Source organism: Pteropus medius, unplaced genomic scaffold (genome assembly GCF_902729225.1).
Source record: "Pteropus medius unplaced genomic scaffold, Ma_sr-lr_union100, whole genome shotgun sequence".
Lineage (NCBI taxonomy): Eukaryota > Metazoa > Chordata > Mammalia > Chiroptera > Pteropodidae > Pteropus > Pteropus medius.
In genome coordinates this window covers 3,304,526-3,324,374 of record NW_024354498.1, presented here as the reverse complement: position 1 = coordinate 3,324,374, position 19,849 = coordinate 3,304,526, and the positions used below count along the sequence as shown (strand labels likewise).

Here is a 19,849-nt window from a genome sequence, read left to right as displayed (position 1 = left end):
GTCTTGTCCCCTTCCCCCACCCAAAGATATAAAGAATAAGCACAGTTGGCTCAGAACAGAGGTGGGAGGAAAAACATTGTGTTAACCTTTAAGATGCCTCAGCTGTTTTCACCTGGGGGCAGAATGACTCCGGTTAGGGGAAACCTGCCATGATGGTGGCCTGCGGTGGCAGGGGAGACGAGGCAAGGGCTGAGGAGGCCCTGCTGTCAGTCTGCACAGGACTTGCTGCACCCTGGGTTTTCACATGTCTGGCTCAATGCCAGGGTGCACCAGCTGGCACAATCACTGTGTCCTGGGAAAGACGCCCCCCCACCCGTGCCCTGTTCCCCAGACGAAGCTGAGAATTCATGACCATGGAGGGCAGGGGAAGCCCTTGCCAGCTGGAGCTCTGGTAGAGCTTGTGCACGACACTGTCGTTCCCTCCTGACTCAGAGGGCCACCACCGCCCATTCCAATGGCGCTGCACAGGGCTCCGGGTTCCAGCGCCCTGCCCCAATCCCAGGCGAACTGAGTTCTCGTTTCATCTGGGATTAATTTGCCAGGGGTTGCCATCCACAAACACACAAGTTTAAGAATTTCTTAAGTATTTAGAACTTCAAAGTAAATTAGTTCCTTTAACAAGTCTCCAATGACAAGTTTACTTGAACATGAGACACTGGACACAGTAGGCCCTGTTGGTGCCCCACCCAGATCTCCTGTACCTGTGGCTGTACCCATCCCCCAGCAGCTAAGGACTCTGAGCTGCCACCCTTTTTCTGGACAAGTGCCTCAGGCTGACAGGAGCCCCGTGCCCACACAGACAGTATACCTGCATCCCCTCACCCTGAGAAGCCCACAGCCAATGACTGACGGATATGGTGGCACAAAGACCACCTCCCTTACATCATCCAGACCACTCTAGTGGAAATGCATCCTCCAGAGCTCCTGTGAGACCAGCTGAGACAGCATCGTTGCCCAGTGACTTCCCCTGCTCCTTCCTGCTCACCCGTCCCTCCACTTTCTCCTGAGAAACCTCTCCAGTAAATCGCAGGCCCTAGACCCCCTGCCGCAGGCTCTGCTTCAAAGGAGCCTGACTCAAGACACTAATGTACCCCTGAGGGCTTTCCTGAATGGCAACTGAACCTCCCCGAGGGGATCTGGGTGTGTAAAAGATGAAGGGATCAACTACGAGGCAGTGGAGGTGTTGCTGGAAGAGATGAGGCTCGAATGTAAAAGAAATTGACTTACCTCACTTCCATAGACTGAACTTCTTCGGTTGAGTCATCCAGACTGTTTGATTTCCCATCAAGGGCGTCCAGATGAACAAGTCCCCCAGCTGGTTTAAGCCCATTGGAGAAAATGTCTTGGGGGACAGTTTCTGGGGCAGCACACTCCACACCGTTAACCTCCTGGCAGGTGCTCAATCCATTGATTTCTGATTGAGAACATAAGGTCATTTTGTTAATCGTAAAATATCCAAAACAATGGAACGACGGAGGAAATATCTATCGACATCTACCAATAATGCAGCAGCACCTTTGGCAAAAAGAACCTCAGGTAATCACTTTCACACGGGGGAAGAGAAGACAGATGGTATTACCCGTGTCTGTGCAGGGCTCATGACCCACCCAGGAGGCTTGGTGTCATACACTGTACAGGTCCCCAGGCTCCGGTAGCAGGTTCTTTACCCACAAGGCAACGGAGAAATGCGAAGAGTGACTTTGAGCTAGATACACCTTTTGTGACTTTGGCAGCCGTAAAATATTCAAACCCAAGGAGTCTTCAGTGTACGTGCTAGAAAAGAGCTGGACTATCCCAAAGCGTAGAAGGCAGGAGAACGCCACAGAACAGCAATCAGTCCTTAGGAACCTGCCCAGCAGTTCAGCTCCCTGGACAGCAGCACGGGCCAGCAGACAGCCCGCTCCTGTGCTGGCCTTATTAGAGTAACCCAGGGACCCAGTGGCTTCCAAATGAGCTGGACAGATCCGCTCTGGAGATGGAGGCTCCACCAGGGAAACTGCACTCTTAAGGCCCACGGGCGCTTGTCCCCTGCAGGAAGCGCTTCGGGCCCTCATGTGCTGAAAAGAGGAACCCAAGAATCAGACGCCACACGCACCTATTTTGTCCGGGACAGCTGGTTTTGTCTTATTTTCCACGCACACAGCAGGCTGAAGCTCCACTGTCAGGTCTTCCTTCTACAAACAAAGAGAAGAAAGGCTTACTTTACATAGAGAGACGAATGCTCTGAAAAAGCATCAGAGGAGATCTGGAATCAGGCTGGGCCATCTGCCCGCTCCGTGATGATTCTTTGAGTCTTCTGCGCCTATGACAAATTAATTGATAGGTTACCATTCTCTTTTTTATTCATGGGCTACTCTATCTCCCCTGCATCCCCATCCCCATTTCTCTGAGGAAATTTTTAAGTACCACTCCGTCTCCGAAACTCCTCTCTCTTCAGGCACCTACAGCCTCCTTAACCTAGCCAGGAACAAAGCAGGAAGAGTCCATTTTCTCTGGCTAATCCTCTCTAACACCTACAATTCCACTGAATACATCTGCCATTCTTTTCTACTCAGCACAGGAACTATTAAAATGGTCCTCTGAATGCCTACCTTCACTTCTGGAGACACGTCACTCTTCCTTGTTCTCTTCATGATTTCATCTATTCTCTGAAAAAAAACAACAAAAAAAGCTGGGTCTATATGCAATTTCCCATTTCTCAGAAAGTTCAAAATGTTTTCCATTACTTTTGCAGATGTTCACCTGTGCCCTACGAACAAGGTCAAGGGCTTGAGAAGTGAACTAGAAAGTATCTCAAATCCACATTCAATTTATACTCCATCTTTCTCCTTCCTCTCCTAAGGTTATCTAAAAATCAATAAATCACCACCTACCATTCAAAAGGACCACCCTAGAGAAAGACAGGCTTGGGGTACAAGTCGGGAGGGGAAGCCACAGATTGCTCTCCCAGCTGCCAGGCCTACAGCAACACAAAGTCCAGGCTGGAGCTAGGATGCCATGGGAATGGACGTTTATAATAAACCTGTTTATACGCAACTTTATTCATAACCGCATTAAATGTGAATGGACTAAAAATTCCAATTTAAAGACAAAGACTATCGAGCTGGATTAAAATAACAAGTCCTGACAATATGCTGCTTACAAGATGCACACTTATAAAGATACACATAGGTTCAACGTAAAAGGATAGAAAAAGATTTACTAGGCAGATGCTAATCATAAAAAAGGCTGCCAAAGAGGACTTTAAGGCAAGTATTACTAGAGATAAAGAAGGACATTTCGTAATGATAAAGGTGTCAATTCAAAAAGACAATTTAATAGCTTGAAATATATATTCACCTAATAGCAGAGCTTCAAAACATAAAACAAAAGTTGATAGAACTGGAAGGCGAGACGGACAAATCCATAATCACAGATGGAGCTTTTAACACTCCTCTCTCAGTAACCGATAGAGCAAGATGGCAAAAGTAATTCAGATATAGAAGATTTTACCAGCATTATCAACGAACTTGACCTAATTTGACATTTCTAAGGTCACTCTACCCAACAACTACAAAAAAGAACTGGATTTACTTCCTGTTCTGCCTCACCCTAAATTCTCCTAACGCCTTGGCCCTTACCTTCTTCCTCTCCAGTCGCTCCTGCTCAATCTGCAGCATGATCTGTTCTCTTTCCAGACGCATCTGTTTAGCTGCTTCCTGGGCCTTTGCTTCTGCTGCTTCCTTCTGATAGAAACAGGTAAACCAAGGCATAGGCTTTACTAAGCGAAGAAAACACTGTACCAATGCCCTGGGATTTGTATATGTTCCTCCACCGCACCATCTACTCCAAAGCGGGTACTGCTCCAACATTCAGTGTGGATTTACACAGCCGGCTCCATGACACGACATGGCCGGGCCTCACTCATATACCCTGGGTCCACGGTGCAGATCACCTGCGGACAGTTCCCGTGCATGGCCAAGGACTTTCTGTGTGTGAGGGCGGTCTCTGGCCATGAAGTGTGCATGTGGCAGGAGTTTCAGGAAGTTAATTCCCCAAGGATTGACCTTCAATCATGAGAGGCAGAAGTTGGTAGATAAACAACTGTTTCCTCATCCCTCAGGGGAGACAATTCTGAGGACTGTTCTACAGTCTCTTAGTCCCAAAGGGAGGGAGTTCCCGCTGTCCACAGGAACTCACTCATCAATGCACTTACTCCCCTGCCAGCTTCCTGGGATCTTCTCCCAAATAAACTACTGGAGCACGAATTCTCATCCGCGACCTGCCTTTGGGGAACCCGAACTGGCATACAGCAAACATCACCGACTTCGCTTTTATTTCCCAAAGTAACTCATATTTGCAAACCAGCCCAGTTAGTTTAAGAAAACACTTCAAGTACATATAACGAGTCATTCAAATTTAACTAATTTTACGTAATATAAACTAGGGCCCTTAAGGAAACTCTCTATGAAGACTCATACAGTACCTGCTTTTCAATTACGGCTTTTTCTTGCTTTTCTTTTTCTTGTTTTTCCTTTTCTTCCTCTTCTTTCAACATCAGCTCCTCCTTGGCCTTCCTCTTGGCCTCTTCTTCCTCCTGTCTTTTCTCTTCCTCTTCCTGCCGCTTCTTTTCCTCTTCCCGCTTACGGGCTTCTTCTTCTAGGCGAAGTCTTTCCTCCTCTGCCTTTCTTTTCAATTCCTCTTTCTCCAGCCTTTTGACAACATAACTGTTGTTAGAAGACAATGACACGCTCAAAAGACAAATTGCCAAAGAGCCAGGTGCTGACAGACAGTGGAGCAGAATGAGCAGCACAGTCACAGGCACGTGTAGTTGAATTAGTATCCACTTAAGAAAATGACTCATCCTTCCTGGAAAGCCACTCCAGTCCATATAACAACAACAAAAAAAATATTAACCAGGGTCGACTTTAAATTCTGTTATACAAAGAGCAATGATGTATTGATTTGTGAACATACCGTAATAAAGACAAAGATGTTCCCTAGTCAATCTACAAATGACCATAGCCCCATCATTCTTATTTAATGATTTTTTAAAAACTAAAGAAAATAAATATTTAAGCTAGAAAAAAACTAAGTGTCTCAATGGCCACAACCGTGCTAGTCAGCAATTTAAGAGCAGTGACTAAGAGCTCAAACCGTTCACTTTGGGTTCTGACTGGTATATGACTTCTGAAGCAGGAAATGGAAGAAAATCCTCAAAAGAAACTTGACATTTAAGACAGAAATTAAAAGATCTATTTCCATTTATTTTGGCAATCTTTAAAAATCTATTTTAGCTTTTATTCTTTGCTATATAAAAATCGAATGACATTTAGACGTTTTTCATCCATAGACAAATGGTTGGTGATGTGATGATAAAGAACTAAAAACAGTGCAATGTCTAAGCGCTTGTTTTTAATTTCTAATGTTCTTCTTGTTCATGTGTGTGTCACTTTCCTCATCTATAAAAAAATGTGAGAAATCACACTCATCTTGCAGTGTGTTACTGATTGGCAATGTGACATATGGGCAAGACCAAGACTGCGTTCTGATTGTGCACCTCACCCTGTGACCCTTCCTTGGAAAGTCACTCAACATTTCTGATGCCCATTTTATTTTTTTATTTTTACTTTTTGTGATGCCCATTTTAAAAACGGGAATAGCTATACTATTGCCTCCATGACATCACTGTGAGAAATGAGATAACGTGTGAGAAGCACTTAGCACAATGCCTGGCTCTAGATGGATTCCCAGATGCTAGTTTGTCTTATAATTGAAAATGAATCCTCTCTCCAACTCCCAATGTCCTTCTTTTAAGTGCGTTAATAAATCCGTACATTTTTCGGAAGCTGTCTTTATTTGGACGCATGTGCCACTGATTTACAGGGTGCTGGTATAATGTTATAAAAAGATCAAGACCTAAAAAGAACATCCTTCCATCCTAATGGTCGGCTTCAGGAACTGTGGAGGCAGTTAGCATATGTGTCACCAAAGAAATATTTTAAAAAGACATTAGCCTCACACTGTAACAGTATATGATAATATATTCTACAGTAAAAGGGGTTGCAGTGCCCCAAAGCATGTCTGGAACAACTGAAATTAACGGATATTCTGGAGCACTCTGGAGAAGAGCACTGCGGGGCCGGATCAGAAAGAAACTGCAGTTCTCAGATTCCTCAATGACAGACTAAGTACGCCCGACACAGGATTATCACACATGAACATGTGAAGATTTATCAGAGGTTAATCATTGCATTCAGTTCTCATCTCTTTTAAGGAGCTGCTTGTGATTGCCCCAGAGAAGTCAGTACACAAAGGATACTTTGTGTGTGAATTAAGGCCCAAGCTGCTTCACCTTTATCTTCATCTTCAGGATCTGAAAGGCCAGTTTCTCGTTTTACCACGAGGACTTCAGAGGTGCCCAATGCGCGCACATAGTAAATAACACATCCTCTTGGCCCCTAAGTCTCCATAATCACCCACAACAGAAATCCCTCCCCACAGGCCCATTAGCCCCTACTTGTCCCTCCTGTTACAGATAAAATTCTTTCCATTAAGGAAAACTCTGGCTCTCCCTGAGTAGGTAAAAACTGGCTTCGCCTGTGTGAAACCGAATCCTTCGATATCCTGTCCAAGGATGAACATTGTCTCCTTGCTTAAAGAACCAAAGAGAACACGGATTTGGTCGTTTCCCCATCGCCCCTGTGCTACGGGCCGCCTCCACCCCGCTGTCCTTGCCACCATTATGCAGTTCTCTCCAGAGTTCACCAGATCTTGTTCTTGTCACCCACCCCGAACCCATCCCCCTTCCTCACCAGGTGCAAAGTACCAGAAAAGTGCATCATGGTCATCATACAACAGATGCATCCTTATCCCCGTCACCGGTCATTAGTTGAGGGTCTTCATTTAACACTGCCCAACCTCCAGCAGCCCCTCTTGTCCCACCTTTCCCACGTGCACAAAACTGCGACGCATGCTCAGAATCGAACTGTTCAATCTGTGGACAAGTATGTGCATTTCACTGTACTCTCTACCTTTTGTGCTTAAAAGCTTTTGTTTAAAAAAAGCTTAACCTTTAACATCCTAAACAAACCTTAACCTTTAATATCCTAAACATCACCTTCTTTGATCTGTTCTCACTGCATCCTTCACCACCTTCTCTCCTGACCCGCTCCGGGTAGCACTGTGCAGTCGCTTGCGTCTGCTCCCTCTTCTCTCGGTGCCCCAGGCATCAGATGCCCTCCTGAGCATTTCTGGAACAGCATGGAGGCCACTCTGTTGTCCGATTCCAGGCCTGCGTGGCCCTCAGGACCACCTGTGTTCCTCCTGGGCTGCCAACACTGGTTCGAGTAAGGCCCAAACGAAGCTGACTGGTCATCTGTCCTTGAGCGCCCGTGGCTACTCCAGACTCTCAGCCCCCTCCCTGTGGAAACGGTCCAAATCTTTTCTGTCTTTGACATCCTCCTCAGTTGCTGGCATCACCGTCCACTTCGCAGAGAAGCCAGGGGCCACCTGAGCATCTCTTTTCTGTGGCGTTACACTCAGAAATTTCCCCTTTCTTCCTCTGCTTAGCGGCGAAGGATTGTAAATGCCACCACTTGCGCTATTAACGCCATACTCTTTCTTACCGTGTTCCTACGACCATCTCATCTCTTTCTTCCATCGTCTCACCCTTCTATAAGTACCTTTCCGCAGTTGGCAAAAATACTCAGGTCTCAGGAGTTTCAAACAACTCTCCCTTGCCTTCCACCCACAGCCTCTAGCATCCAGCTGACATTCAGAGCCTCCGCCCTCTGACCTCTTCTAAGCTGGCTTATGTCTCCACCGTCTCCACGATATCCCTCCGAAATCTCAGTTCATCTCCGAAATGCCAAGACCAGCAGCCTTTCCTCAGTCTTGACGTATCTTGCAGGTTTAGACAGCATTAAATATCCTTCCCATGAAGTCCTGTCCTCAACCCTGCACCCACGAGGCTGTGTCACCCGGGCTATCCCTTCCTGCCTCAGCTGCCGCCATTGCCTGCCAGCACTGCAAGTAGGACAGGTCCTGCAGGCCCCAGTTCTCACCCCAAGAGCCTATCCCCTGGAGGCTTAGCCAGTAAGACACCAGGTCTGAGCAGCACGGGGACCTCTGCCTGCAGTCCCAGGCCTGGGGCTAACGCTTGTGTGGATACTGACCTTTGGCCTGGCTACGTGCCTTTGCTTGTGGGGTCTGCCTAATTTGCATGTTTTTCTACGTGGGCCCCTAGCAGCTATTTTAGCTTCTTAATATGACTTAACATGCCCCATTTTGGAATCACAGTAAGATCTCTGGCTTGCTGGTTTCTGCCGGTGCCTTCCCCGGGGTGGACCTGGGCTCTAGGCTTCCTTGCCTCAATCCAAGAATCCTGGGATTGGGCCACCCACACGCCCAGGGGCTGTGCCCTGCTCTGCGTGCTTCAAAAAGAACCCTGATGTCACTGCTGGTGGGGACTGGACCAGCTTTTGCTCTTCTTCCTAGGCCCTAGCTATCTGGACTCTTGTCGGCCCTTCTGTTCTGAACAGTCTCGTCCCTGATGGTGTTTCCCTCGTCAGTTTGTGACAATAATTGGCTTTCCACAGTTTGGCTCAAGTATCTTTATTTTTCTCTATATTCTGTCATCCGAAAACCACATTTCTGTGGCTTTGACTACTGACTCTAAGCACAAAAGAGATGTGAGGATGATCTTATTTTAAGAGGTATCCGCTGTGTTCCAGCCCCAGGTTGTCTGGTACTTTCTCACCTCTCACGTGGTGCTATGCAAGGCTCCATTTTCTGGCAAGAGAGAGGAAAATTGGTTTTGGGTCAAGTGCATTGCTCTCATTTCTACCAGGTGTCAACTCCCTTTCCACTCACGTGAACATTTTGCAGGCACCTCCAACTTAGTTTATTTAAAATCACACGCATAGTTTTTATCCTCTAAAACTAATCCCTTCTCTCCTTCCTTCATCGGTTATTGGGTACACCACTGCCGTAAGTCCTTAGACTCACACCTTAGCATCGACTTTGAACCGGCCTGTTTCTGTCGGCTGTGCGCGTGCGCAGACGCAGACCGGAGCTGGAACACCTGCTGTGAGCTCGCCTGCCCTTTTTCCAGGTCTATCTTGGCCAGACTACATTAGCCTTCTCCTTCTCTTACCCTACGACCGCAGTGGTGTCTTAGCTGGCCTCTTCCTCCTTCTCTGCCTTCCTTGTACATTTACTGAGCGCCAGCATCAGTGATCCAAAGACAATCTCAGCCTTTTAAGGTGCTTAGCAGGGGAAAAGTGGGCCTCTGAAAAAAAATGAGGCTGCTAGTCTGTTGGACACCTGGGCTCAGGAAGACGGAAGAGTGGGAGAGGTCAGGTCTCTCTCAGGTGCAGGGACAGAAAGGCTTCAGACAGAGAGCTAGGCTTGAGCCGAGTCTGGAGAAAAGGCCTTTCTAGAGAGGAGCATGAATCTACGTGGCGCAGAGCGAAAGCGGAGGTATGGAACTGCGTGGTGGGGCCTGTCACAGAGCTCGACACGCCGGTGCCAGAGTGCTGGAGGTGGAAGGGTGGGCGGTGGCCAGGTCATGGCTGGCCTTGAGGGTCTATTGGTGGGTTTCAGTGGATCCTGTGGGCAGGGGAGTCTCTGGCTAGGTAAAGAACAGGAGCATGACAATGACACTTATGTGCAAACAGTCACTGGGGACACAGTGTGGACAAGCTCCGGGAGACCTAGAGCAGGGAGCTCAGCTGGGGTGCCATAGACACAGTCCAGTTGAGAGATAGCAGGGGCCGGAGCTGAGGACAGGAGGGCCTGGAGAAGAAGAGAGACGAGAGATGCTAAAGAGGCATCCCAGATGGACCTGAGGACTGAGGGGATACCAAGGACGAAAGAGAGCTGGCTCCGACACTTCCGATTTGGGTGCTGGAGATTCGGAGACACGACTTGTGAAGGGAACAGGAAGTTTGGGGCAAAGATTAGATCTGCTTCGAAAGTGTTCAATTTGAGGTGCATATGAGACACACTCCAATGAAAGCATACAGGCAATGTGAAATACGGCCTCTAAGTTCGAGACCACTGCTATCCAATAGAACTTTCTATGATGAGGGAAATGTTCTAGAGATTTGTGCCACCCACTATGGTAGCTACTAGCAGCTACTATGTAGCGGCTGTGCACTTGAAATGTGGCTAATACGGCTGAGGAACTGAAGTTTACTACACTTTAGTGATTTACGTTTTGGTAGCCACACAGGACTAGAGGCTATGGTACCGGACAGCACAGCCCTAGCGAGAGACCAGGCCATAGGCACAGACTCAGGAGTCATCAGTACACATGTAACTTCGTGCCTCCCTTGTACCAGAAAGTATTGATGGTTTACAGAACAAAGTAAGATGAAATCAGCTTCAGAAACAGATGCAAAGGGAAAATGAACGTAGAACGGGAGATGACAACAGAGTTGGTTTAGCATACCAAGTACTCAATATGAAACCATGGCGTGACATGTGAGCCTCAAATCTTTTGAAGCACGATGAGGGCACTGGGAGGAGGAGGAAGCACCAATGTTCGGGAGGGCTCGTCAGGTGAAGACGGCCAAGGACTGAGGGTGGGAACCCAGGTGACATGTGAGGCGGGGAGGGGGGGACCAAAGAGACCGAGAAGGATAGGCCAAAGAAGCAAGGCCAAGATGAACAGAGTGAAAGCCAACAAAGGAATGGGTTAAGAGTCTGGCTGTGAGAAAGAATGATGAATGTGAGATATGAAGACCGAATGTGGGCTGAGGAAATAGAGAGGAAGCGCGATCAGTTCTCTCAGCAACTGGGCTGTGAAGAAAATGTGAGCGAGAGTAGTCGCTGGAAGGTAGAGAACTTCACCTTCCACAGTGCACGGCTACAGTCAGGTTACCTGGCTCAGTGCCTGCAATTACCAAGGCCTGTCATCTGAGGGCCTGGGATGCATCTTCATCTCCTGTGACCTCCCTTCGCACATCCTGTGACCCCACCCAAACCAGCCCAAGCACGTCACTCAATGAAAAGCTCTGCCTCTGTTGACCAAAAGTCTGGAGTTATGAAAATCATCACAGAAGTCCAGAATTTGAAGAAGGAACCAGCCAGACCTACCACCCTATCCCTTTAAAAAAATAAATCAACAAACCTGTAATCACAGACCACAAAAGACTTGCCAAGGTCACTTAAAGATGAAGAATACTGTATTATTTATTACTCTCAGTTCAGTGCCTACAGCATACTTGCTTCCTGTCATGTTAATTCTCTAAATAGCACTGGATTGCACTCTGTGATTATCTTAAAAGCTTCCTTTATCAATTTAGAAATGAAATCTACCTTGTCTTTCAACATGCATTCCCTTCTGAATATCGAGATCAGAAAAGGCAAACTTCCCGAATCTTGACCAAGTGCCTGGCGCTAACAAAGCAGTGCCTCTCACACTCTGGTGAGTTGTTGAGGCAGGATAGGGCCTGGGCCTGTGTATTTTCACTACATTCCCAGGCTGATTCGGACACCTTCCAAACTTAGGGACCAGCACCATGACCTCTTCTGTCATGCTCCAGGGTGAGAGTCCCCATACCTCATATTTCTCAGACTATGAGGCTGGCTTCCACCCCATCCAGAGGCCTCGGCTCAACCCTCCCCTCTCACTTGAGGGGCGCGATTTAGGATAATTGGGAAACAACAATTCAGGAATCAGAATCAAAACCTCTACATCCAGAATCCCCTGTCTTTTCAGGGAGAATCTCAGTCTATAAAGAAAGCTCAAACTCTTCTGATAGCTCTACAAAGCCTGGCTGGTCGTAGAGTCCAACTGGAGAATGGGAAGCTGCTGGCTCCAGGAGCTACGAGTTTCCAGGTCATCTGAAAAGGGCCAAGTTCCATCGCTGTTAATGACATCTACTAGGAGATGCAGTCTCCTGAACACCTGCCACACAGACCTATACTTTTCCCGAGGTTTTATCAATTCCAAAACTCGAGAAAGGAAGATGAATTGCTCTTTCCACCACAGCCTTTTACGCGAGATCGCGGCAAAACTCTGAGCACCCCTATACCTTTCCCGCTCTTCTTTCTCCAGACGTTCCTGTTCTTCCTGTTCTTTCTGTAGCCGGGCCTGTCGTCTCTTTTCGGCCAAGATCTTTGCGGCTTCCCCTGCATCGGTGGTACCTGCTGTGGGCTTCCCTGAGGCTGCAGCAGAGGAAAAGATCAAAGGCGATGAAATCGTGATTGACTCACATGGCAGCTGCCCCTCGGAAACGAAAAGCTCACCCCAGTGGGGGACGGGAAATGCTCAACGAAAATATCTGCCTCTGTTGTGAACTAGCGCAACCTCGCCATTGAGCAGACGCTGCAATACGCGGTTGTGACCTGCATGTATTTCACAGTGGACGGCGGTGAAAAGGTGAGGAGGAGAGACAGGGTCACTAGCAAGTTCCATAGCAGCCACCACTGCTGCTCTCATCTGGATGTGAACTCACTGCATCCATCGCAGCAGCTCGCAGGACTAAAGAAACAGACTGTGTGGATGTGATGGTGCTGTCCAGGTGCAGCTCAGTCCCCCTGATGCCTGTCCCGCCAGGGACCCTCAGGTGACCAAGGGGAAGGACTCGGGCAACGCGCAAGCCTGAGGAAGCACGAGGGCGCGCAGCTGTCTTAGGGAACACTCCTCCCCTCCTCAAAACACAAGCCTCCCACGTGGACTGGGTCAGAGGGCCTACCTCCGCAGCTCTCGGCCTTTCCACGTGCAGCTGCATGCTTCTCAGTGATATGCCTGTCCACTATGTGCTTCTCTGGGGCATCCTCCCACAGTGGGGTAGTCTCCCACGGAGCCAGGGCCACCTCCCTCTCCTTGTTGCTCTTCTCTTTCTCTGCTTTCTTCTTAGGCGTGTCCAGGCTGGGAAAAGCAGGTAAACGGTACTTCACGGGAGACCCTGGGTATGGCAGCTTCGCATTCTTTGGAGACTGTGGATACACCTTTGACGTTCCCCTGAAAACCAAAAACAGGCCAAGAGGTGATCACTGGGCCTGACCGCAGCACTCTCTATTCTTAAGACACCTGGTTCCAAAAAGTTGAATGATTTCATCCTTCAAGAGGAACAAATGTAAGGCTTAGCACACACTTTAAAGTCCCTGAAGTACTATCCCCCCCAACAGGAACATATGGTAGCTATAAGATGTCCTGGTGGAAGGGACAATATTTTAGGAAGCCCAGCTGGTAACATCATGTCCTAATTTCACTTAAGTTTGATGACAACGTAAAGATGGAGCGTTAGGCATTTTCCCACCTCCTCTTTTTAGATGAACGCCAGAGCTAGATCTGACTTCAGCATATGGCAATGGACAAGCTGGCTCCTTTTTCCTATTGTGGCAAAAGTCATGTAACGTAAAATTTACCATCTTAACCATTTGTAAGTGTACAGTTCAATGACATTACGTGTGTACTGTGGTGCAACCATCACCTCCGCCCATCCACAGAACTCAGTGCCCATTAAACACTAACTCCCCGTTCCTCCCTCCTCCACTCCTGGCAACCTCCCTTCCGCTTTCTGTCTCCAGGAATTTGCCTATTCCTGGTACCTTACAGAAGTAGAATCACACAGGACTTTTCCTTTTGTGTGTGGCTTATCTCGCTCAGCATAATGTCATCGAGGTCCATGGTCTCTTTCTTTTTTTTTAAATTTCACCTTTACTGAGATACAATTGACATCTGATTCCTTTTTATTTTTTATTTTGGTTCCTTTTTAAATGCTGAGGAACAAAGTCGGCCAAGAGGCTGGGAGAGGTGGTGTCTTTTGGGAGGGTCTTCAGGTTTAAAAGAATCTTTCTTGCTACTAGGAAGATGCAAAGGTGAAGACAAGGCCATTTCTACCCAGGAAAACAGCACTTTGTTAAAATGCAGGAGCTTGTCTTATGTCTGTTGGAAGAAGGTCCATTATAGGTGTGTTGGCCTAGGCCTGGCTCCTGATGAGGCCTAGATGTTGATTACATAGGGAAAAGTCTAGCTTTAGACACTAAGTTTATGTAGCAGTTGGCACGGGAATGTGGCAGAGTTCCTTTAAGGAAAACATAATCTGCACGTAAATTCCAAATTGTCACTTTCAATCCTGTAGCAGTTTGAACCATATGAAATTGCTAATATTCGACTGTTTTCAATCTATAAAAACAGCAATAAAAATGGCAACTCGACCTAATATTAAAGGCCAATTTTTCACCAGAGGCTTTAAGAGTTACCTAGTCGGATCCTAATGAGAAGAAAACATATGATCAGGTCAATATTAAACTTGGTCTTGAGCTGGAAAAATAATCCTTAGGTGGTATGTGGACTGACTAAAATGCAGGCCGGTTTTCCAACGATGCTCTCATGCTAAATGGCCAACCCCGGGTGCCCAGGAGAACACCTCTCAGTTAATGCCAGGCCGAGGGCCACACAGTAATGTGATCACTTGACCCAACAAATACAACTTGAACATGGTTTGAATTTTTGAAATTCAGTTTCTCAGCATCAGCTATTTTACTGATATGGAATCAGTCCAGATCCCACTTCCAGGTGGGCTGTACGCCCCTCTCCAGCGGTCTGCACTGGACGGCTCTAACCTCAGAGAGAGTCGCTTCGCACTGGCCGCACTGACTTCCCTGTGCCATCATTCTGGTAGGCCGGGAGCCACACAGAACTCCTGTGACACCTCATCTGTGTGGATGGTGCGTCCCTTATGCAAACTGTTCTCCCTCCGCCCCTGGGCTCAGCTGACTCAGCCCACCATTCCTAAGGGACCTCTCGGCAACCAAGAGTTTCTTTCCAGATGAACTATTATAACCCTGGTTTTCTAATTTCATTGCTAGACTTACTCAAATAAAAGTTGTGCACAGAACCCTCGTACCCTCCATGTACAGATAGGAGCACATGCACCAGGGTTTCTAAACCCTGCCACTCCTGGTATTTGGAGCCGGATCATTCTTTGTTGTGAGGCTGTCCTGTGCACTGCAGGATGTTTAGCAGCAACCCTGGCCTTGACCCACTGGATCTCCATTACCCACCCCAGCCGCCCTCAGGCTATGACAACCAAAAATGTCTCCAAACATCGTCAAATGTCCCCTCAGGGGCAAGACTGCCCCAGTAACATCGAGGCGCACCAATGAGCTTCCTGAGAGCCTGAGACTGAGAGGTAATTACTAGTGCTTATGTGTTCTGACAGAGTCACACCTGGATCCCTCCTCAAATGACCTGGAGTTCAGCCTTCCATTATCCTCCTCTAAAACGGCGTCCACGCTTCCTGAGTGCTGTCTACACACCAGCCACTGTGCTGCTACATGTATACCTACACAAATTTTGGCATGTATGTGCGTATACATGTGCCTTTTAGTTGTCAAAACCCAATATGACGCAATACTACCATTAGGGTCACTTAACAGAGGAGGAAACCGGGCGGACAGAGGTTAAGGAGGCCACGGACCTGTGGTCTTAGCCCACGTCTCCCCGATTCCACTTCTTACGACTCTGCCCCATTCCCTGTGTTGCAGTAGTGGCTAAGCCTGAGTTTAGAGTCACCAAGACCCTCATATGCTCACTTTAGAACTAGCACAGAGTAAGCACCCAATAGCTGTTAGATATCAGTGTTGATTAAATATATGATAAACTAAAAATCTGAATTCTCCTCACAGACAAGAATGAACCAAAACCAGGAGGAAGAATGGTGATACTGGGGACCTCAGGCCCCGCCCTCTCACGATGACAATGCTCCATTGAGCACCATTTTCGAATCGGCTGCAAAACCCGGTGTTTAGGTTCAAATCACCTGTATAAACACACGGCGGGTGAATTTTTACTTAGTGATGCCCTCCTTGCACGCTGTCATCCAAGGCCACAGTGCTGCTATAACCACAGGAGGAGTCTCAAGGGACCTGGTCTAATGCCTTGGGAAGATCCAAACAGGTCACCCATTCCCTAGAATATCATGTGCATGCTAGGTGTGGCTTCTGTCCAAACACAGGGACAGGGAATGGCAAAGAATCACCCTGGATTTGGGATCTGGAGAGAGAGGCAATAGGAAAGACTTCTATTTTTATGGCAGATGATGCTGATGAAAACAGCTTCTCCTCCATAAGCCTTCCTACCTTGACTCATTAAATAGGAATTTCTGGTATTAAAAAGACAGGCAAAAAGCTATCTGCTCTTCTTCCTTGCCCTCATCCTCCTCCCCAAGGGGCGAGGCATGATTTCTCTGATAGGTGGGACTGATGCTGGGTGCCTTTGAGCGTTCTCTGGACCTGCCTGCGACAAGCCCACATTCCGAGCTTCTGTAAGCGTTGCCTGAAGAGGCAGGCTCCACCCTGGGGGACTTGCACTGTGCTGGTGCCTCTGCCCACGAGTGGGCAGATGGATGGGGAACCTTTCTACAGACAGAACTCCCACCATGCGGGGACCCGGGCTGGACCGAGGGGAATGGGTAAGAGGCCTGAACTGGCTGTAGGCCCAATCCATTCGATCGTCCAGCCTTAGCAGCAGAAAGCCAGCATCTGGATCCCAACATGACCCCTGGGTCTGATTTAAATGGCTCACTATCAGAAGGGAATGCAGCCTGATGAAGTCACCCTTAATCAGTGTGCCTGGAGCCTGTGGATGACAATGTGGGGCAGGATCACAATTCCAAGGAGGAAAGGCCAGACTGACCTAGGTGGAAGAGGGTCTGACAGCCTCGGGTCAGCTCGGCCCCGAGCAGCCTTGTCCCAACTTGCTTTAACAAAACAGTCGCACTTAGGTTTTGTTGACATCACAGTCTGTGAGGTTCTATTCAAAGTAAAACTGGGCCAATTATCCATGAGCACACATCTAAAAACAATTTCTACCCGAGAAGTAATGGATTATTTGGGATAAAACTCAATATATGAAGAAGTCTGATTACACTCACCTACCCCAGCCCCTGTCCAATAAAAATAAAAATTAGAGAGACACATACACACACAATAACAACAAACTCAACCTTCAAATTAGAGATACAGGTGTTAAATCAGATTTTTTTTTTTTGGCATGCTAAGTGGTGACCAAATGCAAAGAGAGCATAGAAGACAATCTTAGAAGTTCCCTATTTTATCTCCATATCTTTAGTTTCCTGCCCATCCTGCCTTGCCACTTCTCCACATGCCTTTAGTACCATGTCAAGCATTTCGAGAGCTACTAAGCTCGGGCAGCTTGAACCAGGTGAGGTGGGTCTGACAGGTCTCAGAGCTCTCCGACCAGCCCTGCTCACACTACTGCAAGCCAAACAAAGTCTGGCAAAGTCATCTCGCCCCACTCCAATTTCCTAGAAATAAGTATCTTGGTTGATCAAAGAAATTAAACACAAATTAACCAGGGGGAACTCACTGTGTTTTCACAGTGTTTTATTTTTAAGTATTTTCTCTGTTTAACAAGCAAGGGTCTATTTGATCGCCACAATAACCAACTGAGGTAGGTGGGAAATGACTATTTACCATATTTCAGATAAGAAAACCAGTCTTAAGCGTTTAAATGACCTTTCCCAAGAGATGTCAACAGATGAGAGAGTCATGGCCGGCACCCAAGTCACCGATTCTTCATCTTTTTTTTTTTTTATAGTGCCTCCACTTTAATTGTTAGAAGTTCAATACTTCCAGTATTTAAAATCTAACAAAGGGGGTTCACAAGTTTTGTTCAGATGGCAGAGACAGGCCTTTCTGGTGCACAAGGCAGGATTATATAACCTTCTGTGGTTCCATGACTGTAGGAAATATGAACAAACACCTCTGTAAGTAGAGCAGCAAGAATAACTCTCAGGAGAGGGTTGTCACGCTTCTGAACATGAGCTTATTGCAAGCAGAACCCCAAAGGACTTTTTTCCTCTACATCTTGGAATCTAGTTCTATTTTTTCCAAAGCCACTTGACACCAGGCACAGTGAATACAGCCCACCCACAGGATGGGAGGGGTCTGTGGCCTTGTCAGCACAGCTCAGCCAACATTTTGAAAAGTCTTTGTTTGTGACCACAGTTTATTCCTTCCCAGAGAGGAAAAGACCAATTTTATAACAGAGAAACCTGTGTATATCACCTTAAGCAAGTGATCGAAGTTGCCATCATCAGTAATGAAACAACCCAACACCTTGGCCTCCTGATAAAATGCAATGAGAAGAAGGCGCCATCCCTTCAGTGGGATTCCTGCCCCAAATGCATAACCTGAGTCTAATCATGAGGAAACAGCAGACCAGACCGACCCAAATTAAAAACCAGTCCTCAAAATAACTGGCCTGTGCTCTTTTAAAATGCAGAGGTCAAGAAGAAGACAGGCTGAACAACTATTCCAGGTTAAAGGAGACAAGACAACTCAATGCAGTGTGGGAGTCTGGGTTGGATCTTGGACCAGGGGAAAAAATGCTATAAAGGATCTCGTTGGAACAACTGGCAAAAGTGGAGTATAGACTGTAAATTAAGTAACAGTATTATGTCAAAGTTAAATTTTCTGACTTTCACAATTGTACTGTGCTTATATAAAAGAATGTCTTCATTCTTAGGGGTAAAGGGTCATGACGTCTATGACTTCCAAATGGTTCTGGGGAAAATGTGTGTGTGTGTGTGCGCGCGTGCGTGTGCGTGTGTGTGTGTGTGTGCGCGCGCGTGCGTGTGTGTGTTGCATCTATGGAGAGTGAATGAGAGTGAGTAGGGAGATGGGAATGATGAAGCAAATGTGGCTAAAGGTTAACCGGAAGAAAGATATACAGGAGTTCTTTGTTCTAGGCTTGCAATTATTCTGTAGGGTTGAAATGATTTCACAATGAAAAGGCTTTTAGAAATTGGTCTAAACTCAAATTGCTCTCTAGTAAGACTAAAAATATAGGACTATGGACTGGGTGAAGATATAAGTATGACTGTGAGGAAAGGGTATAACTTTCCATTTTTAATTATCCTTTTCAAGAAAATTTTCAGGCAAGAATGTAAAAGCCAATTTGACAATGGTGGTGGCAAAAAACAACAGTTGAATTGCCAGTGCTCATCTGTAGGTAGGGGTAACCATATCATACATTTACCAGAGAAGCCTGTGGGAATGGCACCCAGGAACGATCAATTATTGTCCTCAACCACCAAAGGAATAGGCTTGTTCCAGGATCCGTCCATGAGCCTGTGATTCTGAGTGGGAGGTACTTATTTGGGGCCATCCAGACAACCTGATTTTAATTTTTTTCCTCATATGGACAAACAAAATCTATTGTGTTTCCAATGCAAGATAAAGTGAAATATATGTAAGCCAGCTTCCTGATATAAAATTGATCTCAGATATGAGCTATGTCTGAAAGTGATGATCTTTGGCAGATTGTATTTTCCAAAGTCAGCCACAGTAATATCTCCTCCATTCCGCATGACCTTTTATTTCTCTATCCCATCGAATCTGGGTTGGCCTGACTGCTTTGACCAATAAAATACAGCAGAGAAGGAATGCTGTGCCAATTCAGGGCATAGTCCTTAACTGGCCTGGCAGTTTTCATTTCCTGTACTGGGAGACACCCATTTTGGGGGACACTCCCTCTTGGAACCCAGCTGCCATGCTGTGAGGTGCCTAAGTCATGGAGAGGCTACATGTGGGCATGCTATTCTGGTTGACAGCTCAAGCTGAGCTCCAGCCAACAGCCAGCATCAACTGCCAGCCAGGTGAATGGATCATGTTGGATCTGCAACTCGGTCGAGCCCTGGTTAACTGCAGACCCAGCTGACACTGCACCGTAACTACATGGAAGACTCCAGGTGAAAAGTACCTAGTGAGAACCAAGTCGACCCACACAACGACCACCCAAAAGACCCAAATGGAGACCCTCCTGGTAAGTCCAAGTCACAGAGCTGTAAGAATTAATTTTTTCCTCATATAGATGAACATTAAA

General features: G+C 47.0%; 1 protein-coding gene across 3 annotated transcripts in view; it reads right to left on the bottom strand.

Annotated features, from left to right (window-relative positions):
* MAP7D2 (MAP7 domain containing 2) overlaps positions 1-19,849 on the bottom strand; it is a 90,265-nt gene that overhangs the window by 5,945 nt on the left and 64,471 nt on the right. For all 3 annotated transcript variants that reach the window (XM_039852266.1, XM_039852265.1, XM_039852267.1), the window contains exons 9-15: positions 12,687-12,955; positions 12,024-12,156; positions 4,466-4,691; positions 3,621-3,725; positions 2,592-2,648; positions 2,096-2,174; positions 1,228-1,414 (exon numbers count right to left, since the gene is read on the bottom strand). In XM_039852266.1, coding sequence (XP_039708200.1) covers positions 1,228-1,414; positions 2,096-2,174; positions 2,592-2,648; positions 3,621-3,725; positions 4,466-4,691; positions 12,024-12,156; positions 12,687-12,955 — 1,056 coding nt within the window. The remainder of the gene's footprint in view (positions 1-1,227; positions 1,415-2,095; positions 2,175-2,591; positions 2,649-3,620; positions 3,726-4,465; positions 4,692-12,023; positions 12,157-12,686; positions 12,956-19,849) is intronic.